We start from the raw sequence: 20227 nt of genomic DNA, 5'->3' as shown, positions 1-20227 counted from the left end.
GGTGCTTTATTGCAGGGCGCAATTGAGGGTGGCCTTATAGTCCCCGCAGATTCTTTTTTTTTTAAAACAAGTTTTATTAATTTCAAAAACAAACAAATCATCATCAACCATTACATATTTGAACCTTTTTCCATTATAAATTTTACAAGTCAGATAAAACCTTATCTTATACAATACAATTCTATTTTAAACCATTTCTAAATGAGCATAAAAACATCTCTTGTCCTCTATTTCTTTCTGACTTGATTATCGTCATTCTCTTTCTGTGTTTCTAAAAGGTTTCACCAATACTTCTCAAAAACATAAACAGACACAAACAAACATATAAAAAATCTTTTAGTAAAGTAACTTGGCCCCCGGTACCTCTCTTTATATGGGCTTTAATTATATTCATGCTCATCTTACAGATCATTACCTATTTTGTTTACCATTCTGTATCTTCTATATATACTTCTCCACACATTTCACTCTTCATAATTCTATCTTATTCAATCCATCTTAATTTAAATCATTATATTTGTATCTTTTGCCCATCCTTTATTATCCCTCTATCTCATTCCTTATAATGAAAAAAAAAAAAAGAATTTCTCCTGAAATCTCTAATCAGAGTATGATGCCTTTCTATCCTCTCCCTAAATATTAGATTAACATTTAAAATGACACCTAATATCCAATCTGATTCTGCTTGGTACATTCTATCTATTAATTTTTACTTTTAATAACAATAAAAACAGAGTAATAAATCGGAAATGTTTAAATACATAGTATCCTCCTAAATACGTAGTTAAATAATAAATCTAAATAATAAATCTTATAGCATTCTCATTGCCTTTCCCTTCAATATTTTATTACATTTTAAAATCAATCATTATTAAACATTTCAACATTTTAATTTCTTATTAACTCTTAAGCCATTCTAATTTTCTATTTCTAATACAAATATTACAATACCGTCTTATGTACCTTGCAAAATCTTTTTTAAGAAAATTTATACTTTACCCTTTATCCCTGAAAAAGATTCCTCTTTTCCCATCCAATTTTAAAACTTTTGGCTTTTCTCCGCCTTTCCCCTTTCTTTCTTCCCCCACCAGATCTTCCTACCCCCCCTTCTTCTAACCTCTGTCTTGCTGGCATCCCTTCTCTGTTGTATTCCCTTTTTCTCTTGTTTGCTATCATTGTATTTATTTTGCATCATATTTTTCTCTTTCTTAAATGTTTTTTAGATCTTAAGTCCTTCATTTTCCTCGCTTTCTTCCTTCCTTCTTCCTTAGATAAATTTTGGGATTCATTAAAGATGGTGTCTTCGTCTTCTTCTTGTTGTTGTTCCATCTGTCGCATTGTCTGTTCATAGTTAACCAGCGCCATTTCTAAAAATAGAAAAGCTTTTTCCATACCATCTTTACAGGCTGCTTTTGTTTGCTCATATTCATCCCTCAGTTCCTCAAGGGAGAAAGCCATTATAAATCTTTTCTTTTCTTTTTTCCCTCTTTCTTCTTACTCCAACCAAAATATTCCAAAAGAAAAGTAAGACAATCCCAAAGTCCACAATCCTCAATCAATCCAAGCCAAGCCAAAATTTCCACTTTCTCTTCCGGGGTAGTATCAGACAAAGGAAAAAAGAAAATCCAAATCTGTGTTTTGAAGCCTTATTAAAATTTTATTTCTGTCTCCAAATCCTTAAGGCATCTCCTCCAACAAAATCCAACCAGATAAATATATTTTTTGTCCTCTCCCTTCCGACTTATCCCATAAAGCTAGTTTTACCTGAAAAAAAACCAGGTTTCTCAATATCCGTTTGTTAATTCCGTCGGGAGGGAGAGTAAACTTTCCTTTCAGCACCTCAGAATTGCCGCTTACTTTCTCTTGTGGAAAGAATCATCCAAAAAGCCATCACTTCCAGGAATTAAATTAAATATATCTCAGAGTCCTGGATCGACCAAGAAGACTTTCACTTTTAAAAACTTTCTCCTCTTCCTCCTGCGCATACTTGCCCAGCTGCCGGCTTCTTTGTGGCGGCCATTACGGACCGCCGCTATGCCGTCTTGGTAAAAGGAGGTTCTGCCGGCTAGGGAGGGGGTCTGCAACACCCCCAAACCCTTTTCCGGATCCCCCCTGCCTTCAGCTGCCCCTGCAGGGCAGCCTTGCTCCGCACCCTTTCGGATCGGAGCCCCAAAAGCGGCTAGCGCGGCAGGGATCGCGCAGCTTCGCGAATCCCTACTGCTCGCAAAGCCGACAAACCGGAAATCACCCCGTCCCCGCAGATTCTTACGGACCCATCTGGCTTAACTGGGGTGGCTATTGGGGTCTCCCATCGGGCGTGGTCGATTGGTTGCAAGACCCCCTGTTTAACGAGCTTGTCAATCTGCTCGTCGATTTTTTTCCGTAGTGCAAAAGGCACCCGCCTCGGTTTTAGGCGTATGGGGGCGATGCTAGGGTCTAGACTGAAGGAGATAGGGGGCCCTCGGTACTTGCCTAAGGTGCCGTCGAATACTTCTTGGAAGTCCTTTGCCAGTTGCTGTTCCCAGTCGGCTTCCGCGATATGGTTTATGCCTGTAACCTCGATGCCAAGTGGTGCGAACCATTGGAGTCCTAAGAGGCTGGGTTGGTTTCGGTCCACGATTGTCAAGGGAAGCTTTGCGGTGCGGCCCTTGAAGGTCACTTCGAACTGTCCGGTCCCGATGACGGGGATGCGGTTCCCCTGGTAGTCCTTGATCACCAACTTCTGGTTCTCCAGTCCTCCTTTCTGGATGGTTGGCACCAGCCGCTTGATTTCTTTCCAGGCGACCATGGAGAGGTAGGACCCGGAGTCCACCTCCATCCGGCATGGCTCACCCTCGATGTCCACTTCTGCGTAGACTTTTCGGGCATCAGTGGTTTCGGCGTGGCTGACTGTGACCGTCTGGTGGGTTTCCTCCCTCTGGCGGCCTTCCCCGTTTCGTCGCCCCCGGGTGTCTCGGTTCCAGCGATTTTCGGCTTGGCGGTCTCTGGGTCTGGGGGTGTGTCGTCTCGCCTCCGGTTGCTCTGGTCTCGGCGGCGGGGACTGTATGTTTTTCTGAGTCGGCAGACTTGGGCGATGTGGCCCCTCTTGTTGCAATGCCAGCAGGTCACGTCGAGGAAACGGCATTCTGATCGAGGGTGGCTGCCCCCGCACCCGACGCACTGGGGCCCTGACTTACGACCTCGCTGATCTCGTCGGTCCTGTCCTGCCTGGAGCCGATGGACGTCTTCCTCTTCTTCCGTGGTATCTGAGGCGGAGTCCAGGTCCCCGTGGTGTGTGGTGGTCTCTCGTAGGCTCGCCTCGTCGGTGCGGTCCCCGTTCTCTGCCTTCCGAAGTCGGGCGGCTGACTTTTGGGTGGCTTCGGCCGCGGAGGCTTCTGCCAGGGCGTCGGTGAGGTCGATGTCGCCCTTTGCCATCAGTCGGCTCTTCAGTGCCTGGTCCCGGAGGCCTAGGACCACGCGGTCTCGGAGGGCATCGTCCAAGTCCCGGAACTCACACATGCCCCCTAGGTCATGCAGGTCAGCTATGAAATCGCTGATGCTCTCATCCTGCCACTGGTTCCGCCGGTAGAATTCGTCCCGCCGGATGAGGATGGGCACAGCGGGGGCGTAGTGGTTTGAAGTAATGGTTCGAGGTCGCCCCAGTCCATCGTCTTCACATCCGCGGGTTTTGCGAGGGCTTTGGCCATCTTGAACACTGCGGGCCCGCAGTGCGTCAGGAAGACGGCTCGTTTCTTCTGTCCGTTCGCATCCTTCAAGTTGCTACTCTCGAGGAACATTAGGAATCGGTCCGTGTACGATTCCCAGTCCTCAGTAGCCGGGTTGAACGGCGCGGGCAGGGTGATACCAGCCATCTAGTCGGTCTTTGTCTTCCTCGGGACACGTGCTCGGTGGTTATTCCCTGGATCCCACCTTCGTCGCCAGTGTTGTGTCCGTCGCAGGAAGGAAGCTTGGAGTCAGTGACTGGTTTCAGCTCTTTATTGTGCTCCGGGTACAGCTTAAGCTTGGAAGAAAAACTGCGGCTTTTTATTCCCAAGCCGCGGCGGCCGCGGCCAATGGCACCACTTTGAATCTCCCGCGATTAGTTTCCACCAATCGCGGGGGATTCGCAACGGGCCAATGAGTGCGGCTCGCTCGACCAATCCGGTCGCCGCGCGCTTTAGCCAATCGCAATGCGGGGCTTGCGAGTATGTAAATGACTGTACAGAACAGTTAGAGAATTAAATCTCACAAAAAGAAAAACATTCTTGGAATGAAAGGTAAAGAGAGTAGAGAGATAAGGTCCAACCTTATCAGAAAGATAAGCATTAGAATAACCAGAAGACAATACAATTCATTACAGTCGCAGTTCCATTCTCATTCCTTTTTCTTTTTCCTTTTGGCATCACCCTTCTACTTAATTAAAATTTACATCTAGGCTTCCTTTTTCTCTCCCTTCTTATCTTTTTGAATGAGTCTTTGTTCAGATGGATAATTTAAAAATCATTCACCCCATTTCTGTCTCAGATCCTTTATTCACATTTAGTGGCAAACATAAGACATAGTCCTGCTATGTCTGTAGGTATATGCACACACAAATACAGATACACAAACACCCCCCACCCAGATATGATCGAATTTGACACCTGCTGATTGTGCTCACTTCATAGCAACTACATATGATTGCTACCAGGCAGAGCTCCTTCTGAAGACATGGCTTCAAACTCTCCTGTCTGGATCAAGGTCTCCATGAATTCAAGCTTTATTTTACAAATACAAACAGAGAACAACTTACCCACTTAAATTACCGTCTGTATTTGTCTTTTTATCTCCAAAGTTTTACTTACCCAGTGCTCTTCCAGTCAAAGATTTTTTTTTAATGTCTTCCAAAGTAATTGTGAAGAGCAAAGTGGGGGAATCATGTTTAGAAATTTTTGTCCAAAATCCATGTATTTAATTTGTTGCAAGATAAAATTCCATTTTACATTGTCAAATACCATTTTAGCATCTAAAAACAATAGTGCTACCTGATCACAGCTATGTTCTTCGTAATACTCTATAACATCTAGAATTGTCCTTATATTATTTTTAAGATGTCTATGTGGAAGAAATTCATTCTGATCTATAGGGATAAATTCATTTAAGATTTTTATGGTAACAAAAATTTTATAATCCGCATTTAAGAGAGATATTGGTCTATATTTTCCTATGTTTGTTTGACCATTTCCTTCCTTGGGAATAACTGCTATCGTAGCCTCATTCCAGGATTGTGGGATTTTTGCCTCTTCTAACACTTCATTAAATATTTTGAGCATTTTAGTACTTAATATTTCTTGTTAAGTCTTGTAGATCTCCACTGGAAGCCCATCAGGTCCCGATGCCTTATCATTTTTTTGTTTATTTATCACCCAATTTACTTCTTCTAGTCTTATTTTCCCATTCAACCTATTTTTTTCCTCTTCCAAAATTTTTGGGAGTTCTGCTTTCTTTAAGCAATGTATCACTTTTTCCACTATTGAGTAATCTTCTTCCTGGTATAACTTATAATACGTATGAATTATCTTTCTTTTATCCTCTTCTTGGTAACAGATCTCCCCTTGCTCATTTCTTAATTTAATAATCCATTTCTTTCCTTTTTCTTTTTTCAGTTTCTAGGCCAGCCATTATCTTGGTTTGTTCACATTCTCAAATAGATATTGCTTTGTCATTTTCAATTTTTGGGCTAGTTCTTCCTTCTCTAATAAGTTTATTTTGTGTTTTATTAAGTCCATTTGTGATTATATTTGGTGTTTTTTTTTGGGGGGGGGTCATCTTGTAACTCCCTCTCCAAGTCCTTATATTCTTCTTCTAATATTTTTTGTTGTTGTTTTTTCTCTTTACTCTTTTTTGCCATGTACTTTATTGCCACACCTCTCATAAATGCTTTTGCTGTACCCCAATTATTTTGTGGAGATGTGTCCTCATCTTTGTTCTCTTTGGAAAAAAAAACTCCAATTCTCTCTCCAATTTGGACCTTTTTCTTTTAAAATTGACCTTTGAAGGGTCCATCTTGAAATTTTCCTTTGCCCCATCCAACTAAATCTAATCGTGCTATGATCCACCCATAAATTTGTCTCAATGTTAATGTCTATTATTTTTGAATGAGTTTTTTAGACATCCATGCCATATCTAATCTCGACCAGGACTGATGTCTATTAGAGTAATGAATAAATTGGGTTTTTTTTCCCTGGATATCTTTCTCTCCATGCATTATAAATCTTAACTTCTTTTATCAAATCATTAAAAAAATGGTAGTGGTTTTTTTTCTTCTTTATTCTCATATTGTTAGTACCGGTATATGATGGTAAAAAATCATGAGGATATGAAGAAAGAGATGGGGTTGTAAGAACTGAGTTAAAAGAAAAAATACAAATAATAGATGAAAAATTAGAATGTTTCCAGCAAGAGGTGTGAAAAAATTCAGAGAAAATAGTAGAATTAGAGAAAAAGATGGAGAAGGAGGAAAAAAGGGTTGATGACCTAACTGAAAAATTGGAAAAAGCAAACAAGGAATTGTAAACAACAGTAATCTTTTTGGAGGTAGAAAAGGCAGCCCATTACTTAAGATTCCAAAATTTGAAGGAAGAAAAAGGGGAAGATTTACCGGATGTGATGGCGGATATCCTTGCAAAAGTGTTGGGGATGGAAAAGAAGAGATGTTTACAGAAATGGATGACTGTATAGGGTACAGATGAACTATGCAAGGAGGCACAACTTTCCAAGGGAAGTTCATGTTCATTTAGTAAACAAATTGATTCGTGACAAAATTTTGCATAAAACAAGAAATGATCCAATTGAATATGGCGGAAAACAAATAACTGTACTAAAACAAGTACGAGGAGAATAAGAGATCTAAGAAGACCCTATCATTTCTTAGCAACAAAATTGATAAAACATGACGTGAATTTTAGATGGTTGACACTGGAGGGTATCATGGTCATGTGGCAGGAGAAAAAATACAGGCTAGACACACTTGATAAAGCAGAAGAGTTTTTTGACCAATAATTTACAAATAAAGAGGAGATAGAAGAAGTAGTCGCAGAAAAAGAAGTAACAGAAGAAAGAGGAATAGAAACAACAAATGTAGAAGGAAGTTCATTAAATAATAAAGAAGATGTGGAAGACAAGGAAAAATGGAAGAAATTAGAATGACAAGAAGCACTAGACAAAGGAATAGATAAAAAGAGAGAAGGATGTGAATTGATATCGATGAACATTAATGACATAAACTCCCCAGTGAAAAGGAAAAAAGTATTTAATAATTTACAAAGGTTAAATGTTGATATAATAGGCTTACAGGAAATGCATATAAGAGAAAAACAAAAGTATTTGTTAGACAATAAAAAATTAGGAAAAATTTTTTTGTCCCTAGATGTGCAAAAGAAAAGAAGGTGGCACTATATATAAAAGATTGGAATCTGGCTAAAGAAATCTTTAGAGATAAAGAGGGTAGGATCTTAATGGTTGAGATTAAATTGGAAATAGAAAGATACTACTGGTGGTAATATATGCACCAAACGGGCCACAAGAAACTTTTTTCAAAAATTATATAATATAATTAAGGATTTGCAATATGAGGAAGTTTGTCTTTTGGGTGATTTTAATGCAGTTGTTGATAAAACATTGGTAGAATGTGTACTTTTTCCATGGCAGACCCTGCCATATGGAACACTCTTCCCCCTGAAGTTTGGTAGATCCCTACCCTCTAACTTTCAAAAAGCACTGAAGACTCGGTATTCCCCCTCCCCCCAAATGTTTGGATAAGATGAGGTGACTGCATGTTGGAAGCTTGATTAGGTACCAGGTTGTTTTAGTGTTTAAGATTTAAATAGTTATTGTATAAAAACAAAGTTTCACAACTTTTTTACAACTGTTGTCCATCAATCCCCCTCCCCACAAAGCCCCTCTAGTTTCAATTTTTTTATTGATTCTAAATGTCCTCTGAAGTGGTACATATATTTGAATCCAGAATATTTTTTACATGTCTACCAAACATAATAAAATGTTTCTTCTTATTCACATTCCCAACATACATTTGATGTGCCTTTATATATTCTAGATAATTATCTCATGATGTATACATGGTACAGCATTGTATTAAAGTTCTTTTAAGGATTGTAACAATGTATATTTCAGTCCTTTTAGCCTGAATTTAGCCCATTTAACCAAAATTTAGCCCATTTTATCATACATTATTTCACTTGTTCTTCTCTTTCAAATTTTAATGATAGTTCATACATTATAGCAACTACACGATCATCATTTCTACAGAATTCCACTTCAAACTCAGTCTTAGAATGTTCAAAACCATAATTATTTTGTAATTTTAAATCTTTGCAGTAATTGTAAATAAAACAAAACATTGACGACTATATCCCTCTATCACATTCTTCTCTTGATTTTATTTTACATTCCCCTTGACAAAATTCTAATATCTCACAATAATTCAGCCATTTGTGTTTGCTTAATGTTTCCCATTTTTAAAATGCTTCTTGTGCTAAGAGCCACATAGATGTTTTTGGGCACAACCTGGATTTCTATGTATTCCATATTCTCAATATGGCATGTCTAACAGAATAATTTTTAAAATGCACATTAACTTTGACTTTGTCACATGGCAAGAACAGAGACACAGAATTGACTCAATTGAGAAAGCTGAATTATTTTATACAGAATACTTTGGAGGGAAAGACGAGGAGACAGAAAAAGAAATGTCACTAATTGAATTCCATGAGGACTGCCAAATAAGAAGCAAAACAATGGAAAGGCCCAGATGGACTTCTGGCGGAATTTTACAAAACACTACAAGAATCGTTGAATCTTCCATTGCTAGAAGTTATGAATGAAGTTATGTTAAAGAAGAAGATACCTAAATCATGGTCAGAAGCTTATATTACACTTTAAACATTACATGTATATGCAGGAGACAAAATGGTCATAAGCAAGTCATATTGTTGGTAAGATTGTTGCATCGAGACTCGTCCAGACCCTGATAGTTATTCTCAAGACTAGGAAATTGGGTGAACCCATTCTTGACTGTATTTATTGGGGATGTCTGTTATGGGTTGTTCTTCACAGCTATTTTATGTTATTTATAGTTTTGCTTTCCCTTTTTTGTTTATTTTATTTATATCCCATCTTTATTACTTTTCTAATAAAGCATATAATATGCAGTAATACTCTTTACTAATAATAGTAATACTCTTCATCTCCCTATTTTCCCCACAGCAACAGCTCTGTGAGATTTCCCAAAGGTGCTTTTTCAAGAGACAGTTGGACTTTCAGAAAGTCCAGTTGCCTCTTGAAAAAATACCTTTGGGACAAACGTGACCTGGATGACTGAGAATCTCCACAGACAACTCTGCGAGATGAGTTGGGCTGAGAGAGAGGGATTGTCCCAGAGTCCCCCAGCCAGCTTTCACGCCTAAGGCAGATCTAGAATTCCTGCTCTTCTGGCCTCTAGCCTAGTGCCTTAAATACTAAATCAAACTGGCTCTCTTTTATTTTAATTATTAGCTGCTTAGAGTGGTGCATTTGAGATGGCGGGTCACATAAATTTAATAAATAAACAAATGGTTATCCACAAATGTGATCTTTCACAATCTTTCTTAAGAAGGAAACTGGGGGCAGGTCCAAAACCATGTAAAACTGGTTGGTGTGACGATTGTTTATTGAGGAGGAGACATGTCACACACCCCCCTCATTTAAGGAAATAGGGACAACACCCACACTCAAAGATGAATTAATCACTGTTTGGACCCAGCTGCATAGATTCAGCTCACCTCCTAGGAAGCCTTGGCCAAGCAGGAAGGACCAGGACCTAATGTAGCACTCATACTGCCAAAGAACCCCTCTATTTCCTTGAGACTTAGAGTCTCAAACTCTTCCCAATAGGACAAAATTCTTCCTCAGTCAACTCTGCAAGACTTTCCCAGCCAGAATCCAACTGAGTGATTTCATCCAGTTTTCCAATACAAGCCACTTCTCTGCCTATCTTGCCTTAAACAGATCCACTGTAAACCTCCCCTACTGGGATTCTCAGCACATCAGTCCAGCTGCTGCCACTGCCAACCAACTACTATGCCAGCCATTTCTCCTAGGAGACTATCAAGGCTTGTGAGCCTCTGTGAGTCTGGTGCCCTAGGCTTCATACCCCTTGATGTTCCTACTCACTACCAGCAAGGGACTGCCTAGCAAACTTTTTATTATTTGTTGTTTTTTCTCTGTCGTTGTTGCATATATTTGCTCCTGATATAGTTCCAGATATCTCATTACCTCTGCTCAAATTTTGTAGCCACAACAAGCCACAAACAATTTTTGCTCATAACATACCCCGTTTTGGATTGCTTCTGATTTTTCCAACTATCAATGTTTCCAAAGGTCATCAACAGGCATGACCATCACTGTCTCCGTACTGTCTCTTCCTTGCCTAGTATTGTCTCTGCTTAAAATTCTCATAAGCAGAATTTTGTTATAATGATACATAGAGGGACATTTCTAATCTTTTTCCTTTCAACTTCAAGTCCAGACTCCAACTATTTGTTCAGAAATGAGCACCTGAATAAAGAAACTGCCATGCTCATCTCTATCTTTTCCAATACACAGCTCAGAGTGAAAGGAAAAAGAAACAATGTATCCAAGCCTCTGGTGGCAGTGCCACTTACTTTCTTTCACTTTCACTTCCCCCTCCTCAATCTACAACCAGGAACTACAAGAGAGAGAAAAAAGTAGAATCTCCCCCCCCTTTTTTTTAAAGGGAGAGAAATAAATCTTAAATCAAGCAGAAGAGTCTTAATCAAAAAAGAATTTTCAAAAGGATTGTTAAAAAAGGAGAAGGAAATACAAACAGAAATAAAAAGATTAAAAGTACCAGTCCAGCTTAAAAAGTAAAACAGCTTTGCCAAATTCAAAATTCCAATAAAAAAGGGGGGGGGAGGACAAAACTTTCACTTTGACAATTAATACCGCCACTTAAACTCTTTCCTCTTCACTTTTAATCCACTTTCATTTTTTCAGGGTGTTCTCTCCAAGAAATAATAAGTAAAAGTTCATCTCACCAAAGTGACACACTTTCTTCCAGTCTCTTCCATTCCAGAGCTGTCCCAGCTTCAGCAGCTTGGGAGGCTGCCTCTCCGCCGCTGGCAAAAAGTGCTTTCCCTGGATCAACCAGGGACTTTGCAATGGCCCTGGGATCAACAGGACCTGCCCTTATCAATCACTGTCTCTACGGGATGGTTTAGGTCCATGGGGACCGACCAGCAGCTGAGATATCAATGGTGATCTTGGAGAGTCAAGATCTCCCGTCCAACTGCCAGGACGCCAGCTCCGCCCTTCCAGCACCAACAACTTCTGAAGGCAAGCTGTTCTACCTGATAATTGATTTCACTGTTACAAAATTTCTCCTTAGTTCTAGGTTCCTTATTTCCTTTATTAGTTTCCATCCATTGCTTCTTGTTTTGCCTTCTGGTGTTTGGAAAATAGGTTGACCCTCTTTTCTTCGTGGCAGACCCTCAAATATTGGAACATTGCTATCATGTCATCCCTAGTCCTTCTTTTCACTAGACTAGACATACCTAATTCCTGCAACTGTTCTTTATAGCCTCCATTCCCCCAATCATCTTTCTTGCTCTTCTCTGCACTCTTTCCAGAGTCTCAGAATCTTTTTTATATTGTGGTGACCAAAACTGGATGTAGTATTCCAAGTGTGGTCTTACCAAGGCATTATAAAGGACACTAACAGCAAAGGCGAACACTTTGCAGTTGAGAAGTTTGAGATGGTAGTCATGACAGCATGATTAAAGTCCTGACTTTAGTACATGTGTGAATAGAATAGAATAGAATAGAATAGAATAGAATAGAATAGAATAGAATAGAACAGAACAGAACAGAACAGAACAGAACAGAACAGAATAGAATAGAATAGAATAGAATAGAATAGAATTCTTTATTGGCCAAGTGTGATTGGACACAGAAGGAATTTGTCTTGGTGCAAATGCTTTCAGTATACGTAAAAGAAAAGATACATTCATGAAGAATCATAAGGTACAACACTTAGTGATAGTCATAGGGTACAATAAGCAATCAAATCATACTAGGAAACAGTCAATATAAATCATAAGGATACAAGTGACAAAGTTACAATCATATAGCCATAAGTGGGAGGGGATAGGTGATAAGGAGTGATGAGAAGATTAACAGATCAATGAGAAGAAATATGGACAACACATACAAAAGGAGGGAGATTTTGATAGTGTGGTCCACTATCTTCATTTTTTTTACCTGCTCTTGTGGATGATACAGTTTTAAAACCACTTCTAAACATTCAATGAATATACTCTCTTCAGGTTTAAATTCTGAAAAATTGAGTTGATATCTTGGCAGCAAAGGCAGCTATAGTTAGCATCACCAATTGTACATTAATTCCCAGAACAAATTGCTCTCTCTCTCTCTCCCCCACCCTCTGAAAAATAAGGTAATGATTGAGACTTTAAATTAACAAACAACATAAGAAGTTTTTTTTAAAAAATAAGTGAAGAATTTATTGAGATTGTTTATTGAGAATTAGGGCAGTAGGACTGACAGATAATATTTAAAATTAGGTCCTGTAGAAACCAAGTCTATCACTACAGCCTTTTTTTTAATTAACAGCTTCCATAGCCTGAAAAAATTTGAAGACACCTGCACCTGTACATTTCTGGATAATTACTCTCCTGGACCCTCATCCCACTTCCTTTCAAAATGCACTTCCTGTCTCATCTCTATCCCCTTTCTCTGGCTAAGCCTTCCCACTTACTTTTGTTTTTTCACTGACTCAATTCCCATCAATTCTTTTTTTTTTAATTGCATGATATTTAGAGGGGGAAGTCTGCATTTTGTTAGAGAAAATAACAAGGGAAGGAAGCATATCTATCTCATTAAATGGGACGGCTACTAAATCATGGACACTAGTAATAAGTGATGTATGCTATCACATTTGATCATGAGGACGGAATGGGTAATAAAGATGAAGGAGACCAGAATAAGCAAGAACGGCATGAGTAAAATCATTGTGCAGACAAGAAACACACCCACTTCTTTGTCATGTGTGTCATTACATGCGAGGAACAACATTGGTGGGATGTCTCAGAAGAAGTGATTAATATTGTGTGAACTACAAAAAGGAAGTCTGAAAATCAAAGCAGTGAGTCCCAGTGAGATTGTGAATCCATTGATACAAGCCAGAGATGGTATTCAACCGGTTCACACTGGTTCGGGCAAACCGGTAGCAGTGATTTGGCATGGGTCGCTGAACCAGTGGCAACCCCTGGCTGGCCACGCCCCTGACCTGGTTGCCCGGTTGATCACTTGCCCCGATCACTCTCCTAACTTTCCCTACCACATAGTGGCTGTGGTGCAGCTCAGGCAGATGTCCCTCAGCTGCTGTACATGCACAGTGTACATGTGCAGCAGCCCCAGGACATCTGCCCACCTGCCCATCTGCCTGGAGCATGCTTTCTTCTTTCTCCCAGTGGACGTGCCTCTTCCGGCCTGGCTCAGCCCGGCCCAGCCAGCCAGTAGGTGGCCACATGTCCAACCGTCCCTTTTTCAGCATGAGAAGCCTCCCCCAACCAGCCGACTACTCTCCTCCTCCTCGGCCATTTAAACAAACAGGCAGAGAACGCGGGGAGTAGCCGTCCGATTGTGCTGAAAAAGGGGTGGCTGGGGACCAAAAAAACGTTGCCTCCAGCCACCTCTTTCGGAGTGCTGCACCAGCAGGCTCAATGGGGTGGATCTGCATGAGTGGTGTGTAGGATGCAGTGGCAGTAGTGCATTGGAGAAGCGCAGTAAAGCTGCTTGAAGAAGCCTATAGCCGCCTCATGGGTTTTTTTTTTTGGTGTGGAAGGAAGAAAGGTAAGGTTTCAGGCAGTCGGGAAAGCTGCCTAGCCCAAAGCTGCTGGGGGGGGGTGAGACTGCAGCACACACCTCACTTGAATTTCCCAGCCATAAAAATGGGAGGGGAGGAAGTCCCGCCTTGCCTGCTGGCCTTTTTGGGCAACACGGGACTGGAGACTGGCTTGTAATGAGCGATTCTGCTGGGCACTTGGAAGCCTGTGTGTTTCAGGTGGGTCTCCTCTCCTAGCTTTAGAAGGAGAGAGAAAAAGAGGAAGAGATAGGGAAAGAGAATGACAGAAAGAGAGAGAAAGAGAGAGGGAGAGGGAGAGGGGGAATGAGAGAAAGAGGGAGAGAGAAAGAGAGAAGAAAGAGAGAAGAGAGAGAAAGAAAAGAGGGAAAGAAAGAAAGAAAAGAGAGAGAGAAAGGAAGAAAAGGGATAGACAAAGAAAAATGGGATGGAAGGAAGGGAGAGAAAGAAAGGATGAGGGAGGAAGGGAGGAGAAAGTGAATGAGATATATGGATGAATGGATAGATAGATGGAAGGAGGGAGGGAGACAGAAAAAAAGGAGAGGAAGGAAGGACACAAACCCTGGCTTCAGAAGACTCTTTGAAACAGCACAGCAATCTAGGGCTGGAAGGGATCTCAGAGGTAATCTTCTAGTCAAACTTGGCAAGTTTGAGACTTGTGGACTTCAACTCCCAGAATTCCTGAGCTAACATTACTGGAGGAGGAATTCTGGGAGTTGAAGCCCACAAGTCTTAAAGCTGTCAAGTTTTAATACCCCTGTTGTAGTCCAATCCCCTGCTCCAGCAGGAGATCCTTACAGAATCATAGAACAGCAGAGTTAGAAGGAACCTTGGGGGCCATCTAGTCCAACCCCCTGCTCCAGCCAGAGACCTTATATCATCTGGAATCTGGATTATTTTGGTGCTGAAGGGGATATTAATAAATAAAGAAATGTAGTAAAATATATTATAGCATTAAGTACAGAGTTACTCTATAGGCATTTGTTATCTCACTGTTGTAAAAAAGATTTCCTTAACCTTTCACTTGTTGTAAAACAATTACAAACACATGTCTGCAATCAGTAACACCCCTCTCCTATTAAGACACACGATTGTCCCATCTAAATCGATCTGAATCCATCTGTTTTCCTGGATTGATACATTTCACCCCAGCATCACCCCCTGGGAATGAAATGTACCTCTCTGGGAATCCATTCGGATGAATCCACACCTTTGAAGTGTGCTGTTAATGGCCTCCTTAAGTGGTCAATTGTGATCAATTAGATGGACAATAGGAGAAGAGATAATGAAAGGTAAACAGAGAGAGATTTGTCTTTTATAGGAAAGATGTAAATCTAAGTTAGAGGGTTTTACAATGCAGTTACTCCACTTCTAAGAATCTTAAAGGTACAGGGCATTTTTCTGTATTTTGTAGAATTTTCCTCCCATGTCTCTTGTGATATGCTAGGAACTTTTTCCCAGATCTTTCTTTGATTTGCAAGCCTCCGTTTAAGTCTTTATTTTGGTTCATTTTTGGCTTAAGTGTACAGCCAGACCTTACAGTGCCTCTAACAGAGAGGAAAATTGGCAGAGGAGTTTATTAGGACCAGGCTGCCATGCAGAGGAAGGCAGAGATAGTCCTTCACTTATGACCACAACTGAGCCCAAAATTTTGGTTGCTAAGGAAGAGCATTGTTAAGTGAGTTTCACCGCATTTTACTCAATCCATGACATCTCCTGGGTCTAATGGAAACCCACCACTGCTCCAATGTGTATATTGTCTCTGGAGATATTCAGATTCACGATGTCATAACTGAAGATGTGAGGTGCCTTTGGGGGCTTGGATGGTCACCTCCTGAGATTATTCACCAAAGAAACATAGACCAATATTTGAATACAGCTCATCAGTATGGAACCCACATTACGTATCTGATATTAACACAGTTGAGAAAGTCCAGAAATATTTCACAAGAAGAGTTCTCCACTCCTCTACTTGTTGCAGAATACCTTATGCCACCAGACTTGAAATTCTAGACCTAGAAAACATAGAACTATGCCGCCTTTGGTCCAATCTAAGTATAGTATATAAAATCATACATTGCAATGTCCTACCTGTCAATGAATACTTCAGCTTCAACCATAACAATACAAGAGCACACAATAGATACAAACTCATGGTTAACTGCACCAAACTTGATTGCAGGAAATACGACTTCAGCAACAGAGTGGTCAATGTCTGGAATACTCTACCTATACTCTTCCCCAAACCCCAAAAACTTTAACCTTAGACTATCTACTATTGACCTCAGCCCTTTCCGAAGAGGTCTGTAGGGGGCGTGCATAAGCGCACCAAGGTGCCTACCGTCCCTGGCCTTTGTTTCTTGTATTTCTCTTATATGTATCCATGTAGTCATAACTATGTTTATAATTATACCTATTATCTTGTAAGCAATTGACAAATCAAATCAATTAAAAAATAAATAAAACAAATATTACAAGCATATACATCATTGTGTACCAGCCAAGTTACAAAATATAATTAAAAAGTTTGTAAGTTTATTCAAAGTACAAGATGTGCTGGGGATGATAAGACTTATAGTCAAGTCTAGTTTCTTTGTTGCAAAATTGGCTTGAATATAATTGAATTAAAACAAAGAACTTTTTGCCTCTGTATTCACCTGGAATTAGAACTATGACTGAGAAATTGCAGTCCTAAGGAGATATGAAATAATTGTTGAAAGGAAAGTCAGATTTGAAACAACTGTTAAGGGAATTGTAATCAGATTACTGTAGTTTAGAAAATACATTTCTATTAATTGTAAGCTGCTGATTGATTTTGCATAAAACAGAATCTGATGTTAATCAACCAAAGGCAAATCCATTCAAATGAATTTTCATTCATTAATTTGTTGTTGGTAGCTGAGTTACCACTTAAGCCCGACCTTAAGCCCTTTGAGTCCTCCAAGAGCTCAATACAATTGTGATGACCCGGGGCATGGCACAAAGGCAATACAGTCAAATAATAAGTAGGAGTCCCTTTATTAGCTCCAACTCTGCCCCCAGTGTCCTGGTTACCTTCTGGTCTGGAGAAAAACTCTCCCAGGAACAGCCTTTGTCTGCAGAGATTCAAGTCCAAAACGTTGTCAACAAAAACTTTAACTATAAGTCCAATTCAAGGGAAGATGAGGTAGTTAATCTGGCAGGGCAACAGAAGGAATTCCAGACGTGAAGGAACAGCAGTAAATCAACCCCGTTGGGAGGATTCCAGGAACGCAATAACCACGGTCAACACAAGATAAACTCACATTTGTTCCCAGAAAACACTGCTCTCAGCTTGCATCTCTTTTCAACTCTCTTCCCAGGTGTGTCTAATGAAGGAAATGAGGGCGCTTTCCTCCCACATAAGCTTCGCAACCCACATTGCTCTCTTCTCTATTCCTCCCTGCTTGCCCTAGGATGAAGAGGGGGTGGGCCTGGGTCTCCCTCTGAACTCCCTCTCCCTTGTTCTACCTCTCCCATACCCTGACCAGCCGGACTTTGCCCTTCCCCAGTTTCCTCCACAGCCAACGGAGCCACACTCCCACTCCCTGTCAGCTGTTCATCTTCCTCCTCGGATTCGGATTCCGACAGAGGCATGACAGCAACTATATAATGCTATTCCAGGTTTTAGCCCCAGAAGAGTTTTGTGTGTTATATCACAAATGCTAATAATAGCGTGATCAAATGTAAATATGGCCAAATAAATGTGTCAAACAAGCAAGCAAACAGTAGTCTAATTATATATCCATAATGCTATGTGAAGTCACAGATGCCATATATCCTGGATAAGCCAGAACAATTCTAGGTTTCAAAAGGTCTTCTTGTCCGAAGATCATCTTCACATTTAACTAAGACTGTGGAGATAATAGCTGCCGGTCAAGGACATAAGATGGGAAGTGGGATTCAAAAAAATCCATGTCGCATCTTAAACAGCACCTATTATTATTATTATTTCTAAGAGACCAATTTCTTTTATAAAATGTAACTCTGTGGTGAAATGCTATATATGGGAACATGGGTCTTCCTTTTCATTTTAGGTTATAATGTCTAAAGTAGATAAGTAGAAACAGCAGGGAAAATGTTTGGGGGAGATTGACTAGTCCCAAAGATTGTGTGAATAAAGCTCTAATAAATCAGAAAAACACATTCACATTAAAAAGCAGACACATGTATACAAGTAATTTAAATTTTATTTAACAGGATGATGCTATGAACACAAAATATGAAATGCAATAAGTAGTTTCTCTTAAAAGCAGTACATCAACCAAACTTCCTCTATAATTTAATTACATAGGGGTTGTTTATTAAATAAACAAAGAAGTATTTCTGCATTTATGTTCTATTTTAGTCCAACCTCTAGTAAGCTATTTAGACATTTTTCTTTTATCTTCTTAAGACCTCGGTGACTTTTTAGGAAATAATATTCCATGTAGTAACAATTCTTTAAAATGGCACACTTCACTGTTCCTAGTTTTTTTTAAGATCTCTTATTTTTTATAAACCCCCTCTAACCAAAAAAAATAAAATAAATGCTCAGTTGCCTCTTTACTTGCATCAGATCAGAATCACAGAACGGTTTTCCTTGGTCAGACCATAATTGAAATTGCTGGGGTGAGGAGGGGAAGATATTAAATTACTGAGGTGACTCTAACAACTCCAACAATATACTCTCATTGTTGTTGCATTATTTATTATGTATTATTTACATGAAATGCACATACACACACACACACACACACACACACAGAGAGAGAGAGAGAGAGAGAGAGAGAGAGAGAGAATATAAACATTATCACAAATGAATAAACAGTAATAGAAGCGAAGGAAGGAAGAATAAATAGAAAAGAAAAAATACAAAAAGAGAGAAGCAAAAGAAATAGAGGCTTCCAATTTCTTCTGCCACAAATATAAGTATAACTGCAATATTAATTATAATTACAAAAAAATCTCACTTATTTCTATTATCCAGATTTTCCAATCATCAAAATCACAAATCATGCAAAAGATCTAAGAGAGGTTTCGAGGCACTTATATTGTTTTTCCACTAATCAGAGATTAATTTAGCCAACTTCCACCATCTTCACCAGCCATTCTTCCTTTGTGGGTAGTGTCAACCCTTCCACCTTTGAGCTTGTAACAGTATTGCTGCAGTTATCATACATTTTAAAAAATTCCATGACTGTTTTGGTTGCATTCAGTTCAATTCTTTAGTGATTTCATACTCATCAGCCTTAGCTAGCATGGACAAAGAGGGGCAGAGGTGACATAGGATAATGTTTAGAAAATGACACTACATAAAATCCTCTCTTGAATGACAAAACCTCACAATAAGGCTTGCTTATGGAAGATCTATCAACCTGGTTCCTCTACTTTCTTCCCAGCCAGTCTGCAGAAGGCTCCCTTCACATCCCTGTTCCTCAGGCTGTAAATGATGGGGTTTAACATGGGGATCACAACACCATAAAAGACTGCCACTACTTTTTCCCTATTGGAGAATGTCTTGGCCTGAGGCCTCAGATACATGGCCAGGATGGTGCCATAATAAATGCTCACTACAGTGAGATGAGATCCACAGGTGGACAAGGCTTTGCTCCGACCTTGTGTTGAATGGATATGCAAAACAGTGCATCCTATACGGCCATAGGTCACCAGGATAAAGAAGAAGGGTAATGCTAGGGTGAAGACACTGGTAATTATCATGGTAATTCCATTAGCATGGGTGTCAGAGCAAGCTAGTTTCAACACTGCCTGCAGTTCACACTTGAAATGATTCACCACGTTTGGCCCACACAAAGTTGCCTGCATGGTGAAAAAGGGTATAATAGTCAAAAGGAAGCCACTGACCCACACACTCGCAGCCAACTGGATGCATAAATTGCGACTCATGATCAGGTTGTAGCGCAGAGGATAGCATATTGCCACAAAGCGGTCATAAGCCATCACAGCTAACAAAAGACACTCCACCAGAGCTAAAAGGAGAGCACTACACATCTGAGCAAAACATCTGCGTAGTGGGATAGTGGGCCTGTCCATGAAGCAGTGGACCAGCATCTGTGGGACAGAGGTGGTGATGTAACTGATGTCAATAAAGGAGAGATTGCTAAGGAAAAAATACATGGGTGTGTGGAGGTGGGAGTCTACGATAATCAGCATCAATATGAGGCCATTGCCGGCTACAGCAATGAGATAGATAACCAAGAAGAGGACAAACAATCCAGCACGAACTTTGAAGTTTTTAGAGAGCCCAAGAAGCACAAATTCGGTCACTGTGGTCCCATTTCCCCATTTTTCCAT

General features: G+C 40.1%; 1 protein-coding gene across 1 annotated transcript; it reads right to left on the bottom strand.

Moving 5' to 3' along the window:
* Window positions 1-19285: 19285 nt before the first annotated feature.
* On the bottom strand, window positions 19286-20227 carry LOC148132308 (olfactory receptor 13H1-like). Its single transcript, XM_087953934.1, has one exon. The coding sequence runs from the start codon at window positions 20225-20227 to the stop codon at window positions 19286-19288; it is 942 nt and encodes a 313-aa protein (XP_087810060.1).

The sequence above is a fragment of the Notechis scutatus genome, chromosome 2 (assembly GCF_049901735.1).
Source record: "Notechis scutatus isolate UNSWTSFEM ecotype Mainland chromosome 2, rNotScu1.2, whole genome shotgun sequence".
Taxonomy (NCBI): Eukaryota; Metazoa; Chordata; class Lepidosauria; order Squamata; family Elapidae; genus Notechis; species Notechis scutatus.
This window is presented reverse-complemented; position numbering and strand designations above follow the sequence as displayed.

Bases quoted from the DNA above. Each gene is read 5' to 3' on its own strand.
- LOC148132308 (XM_087953934.1), bottom strand. From the start codon at position 20,227: ATGGAAAAATGGGGAAATGGGACCACAGTGACCGAATTTGTGCTTCTT.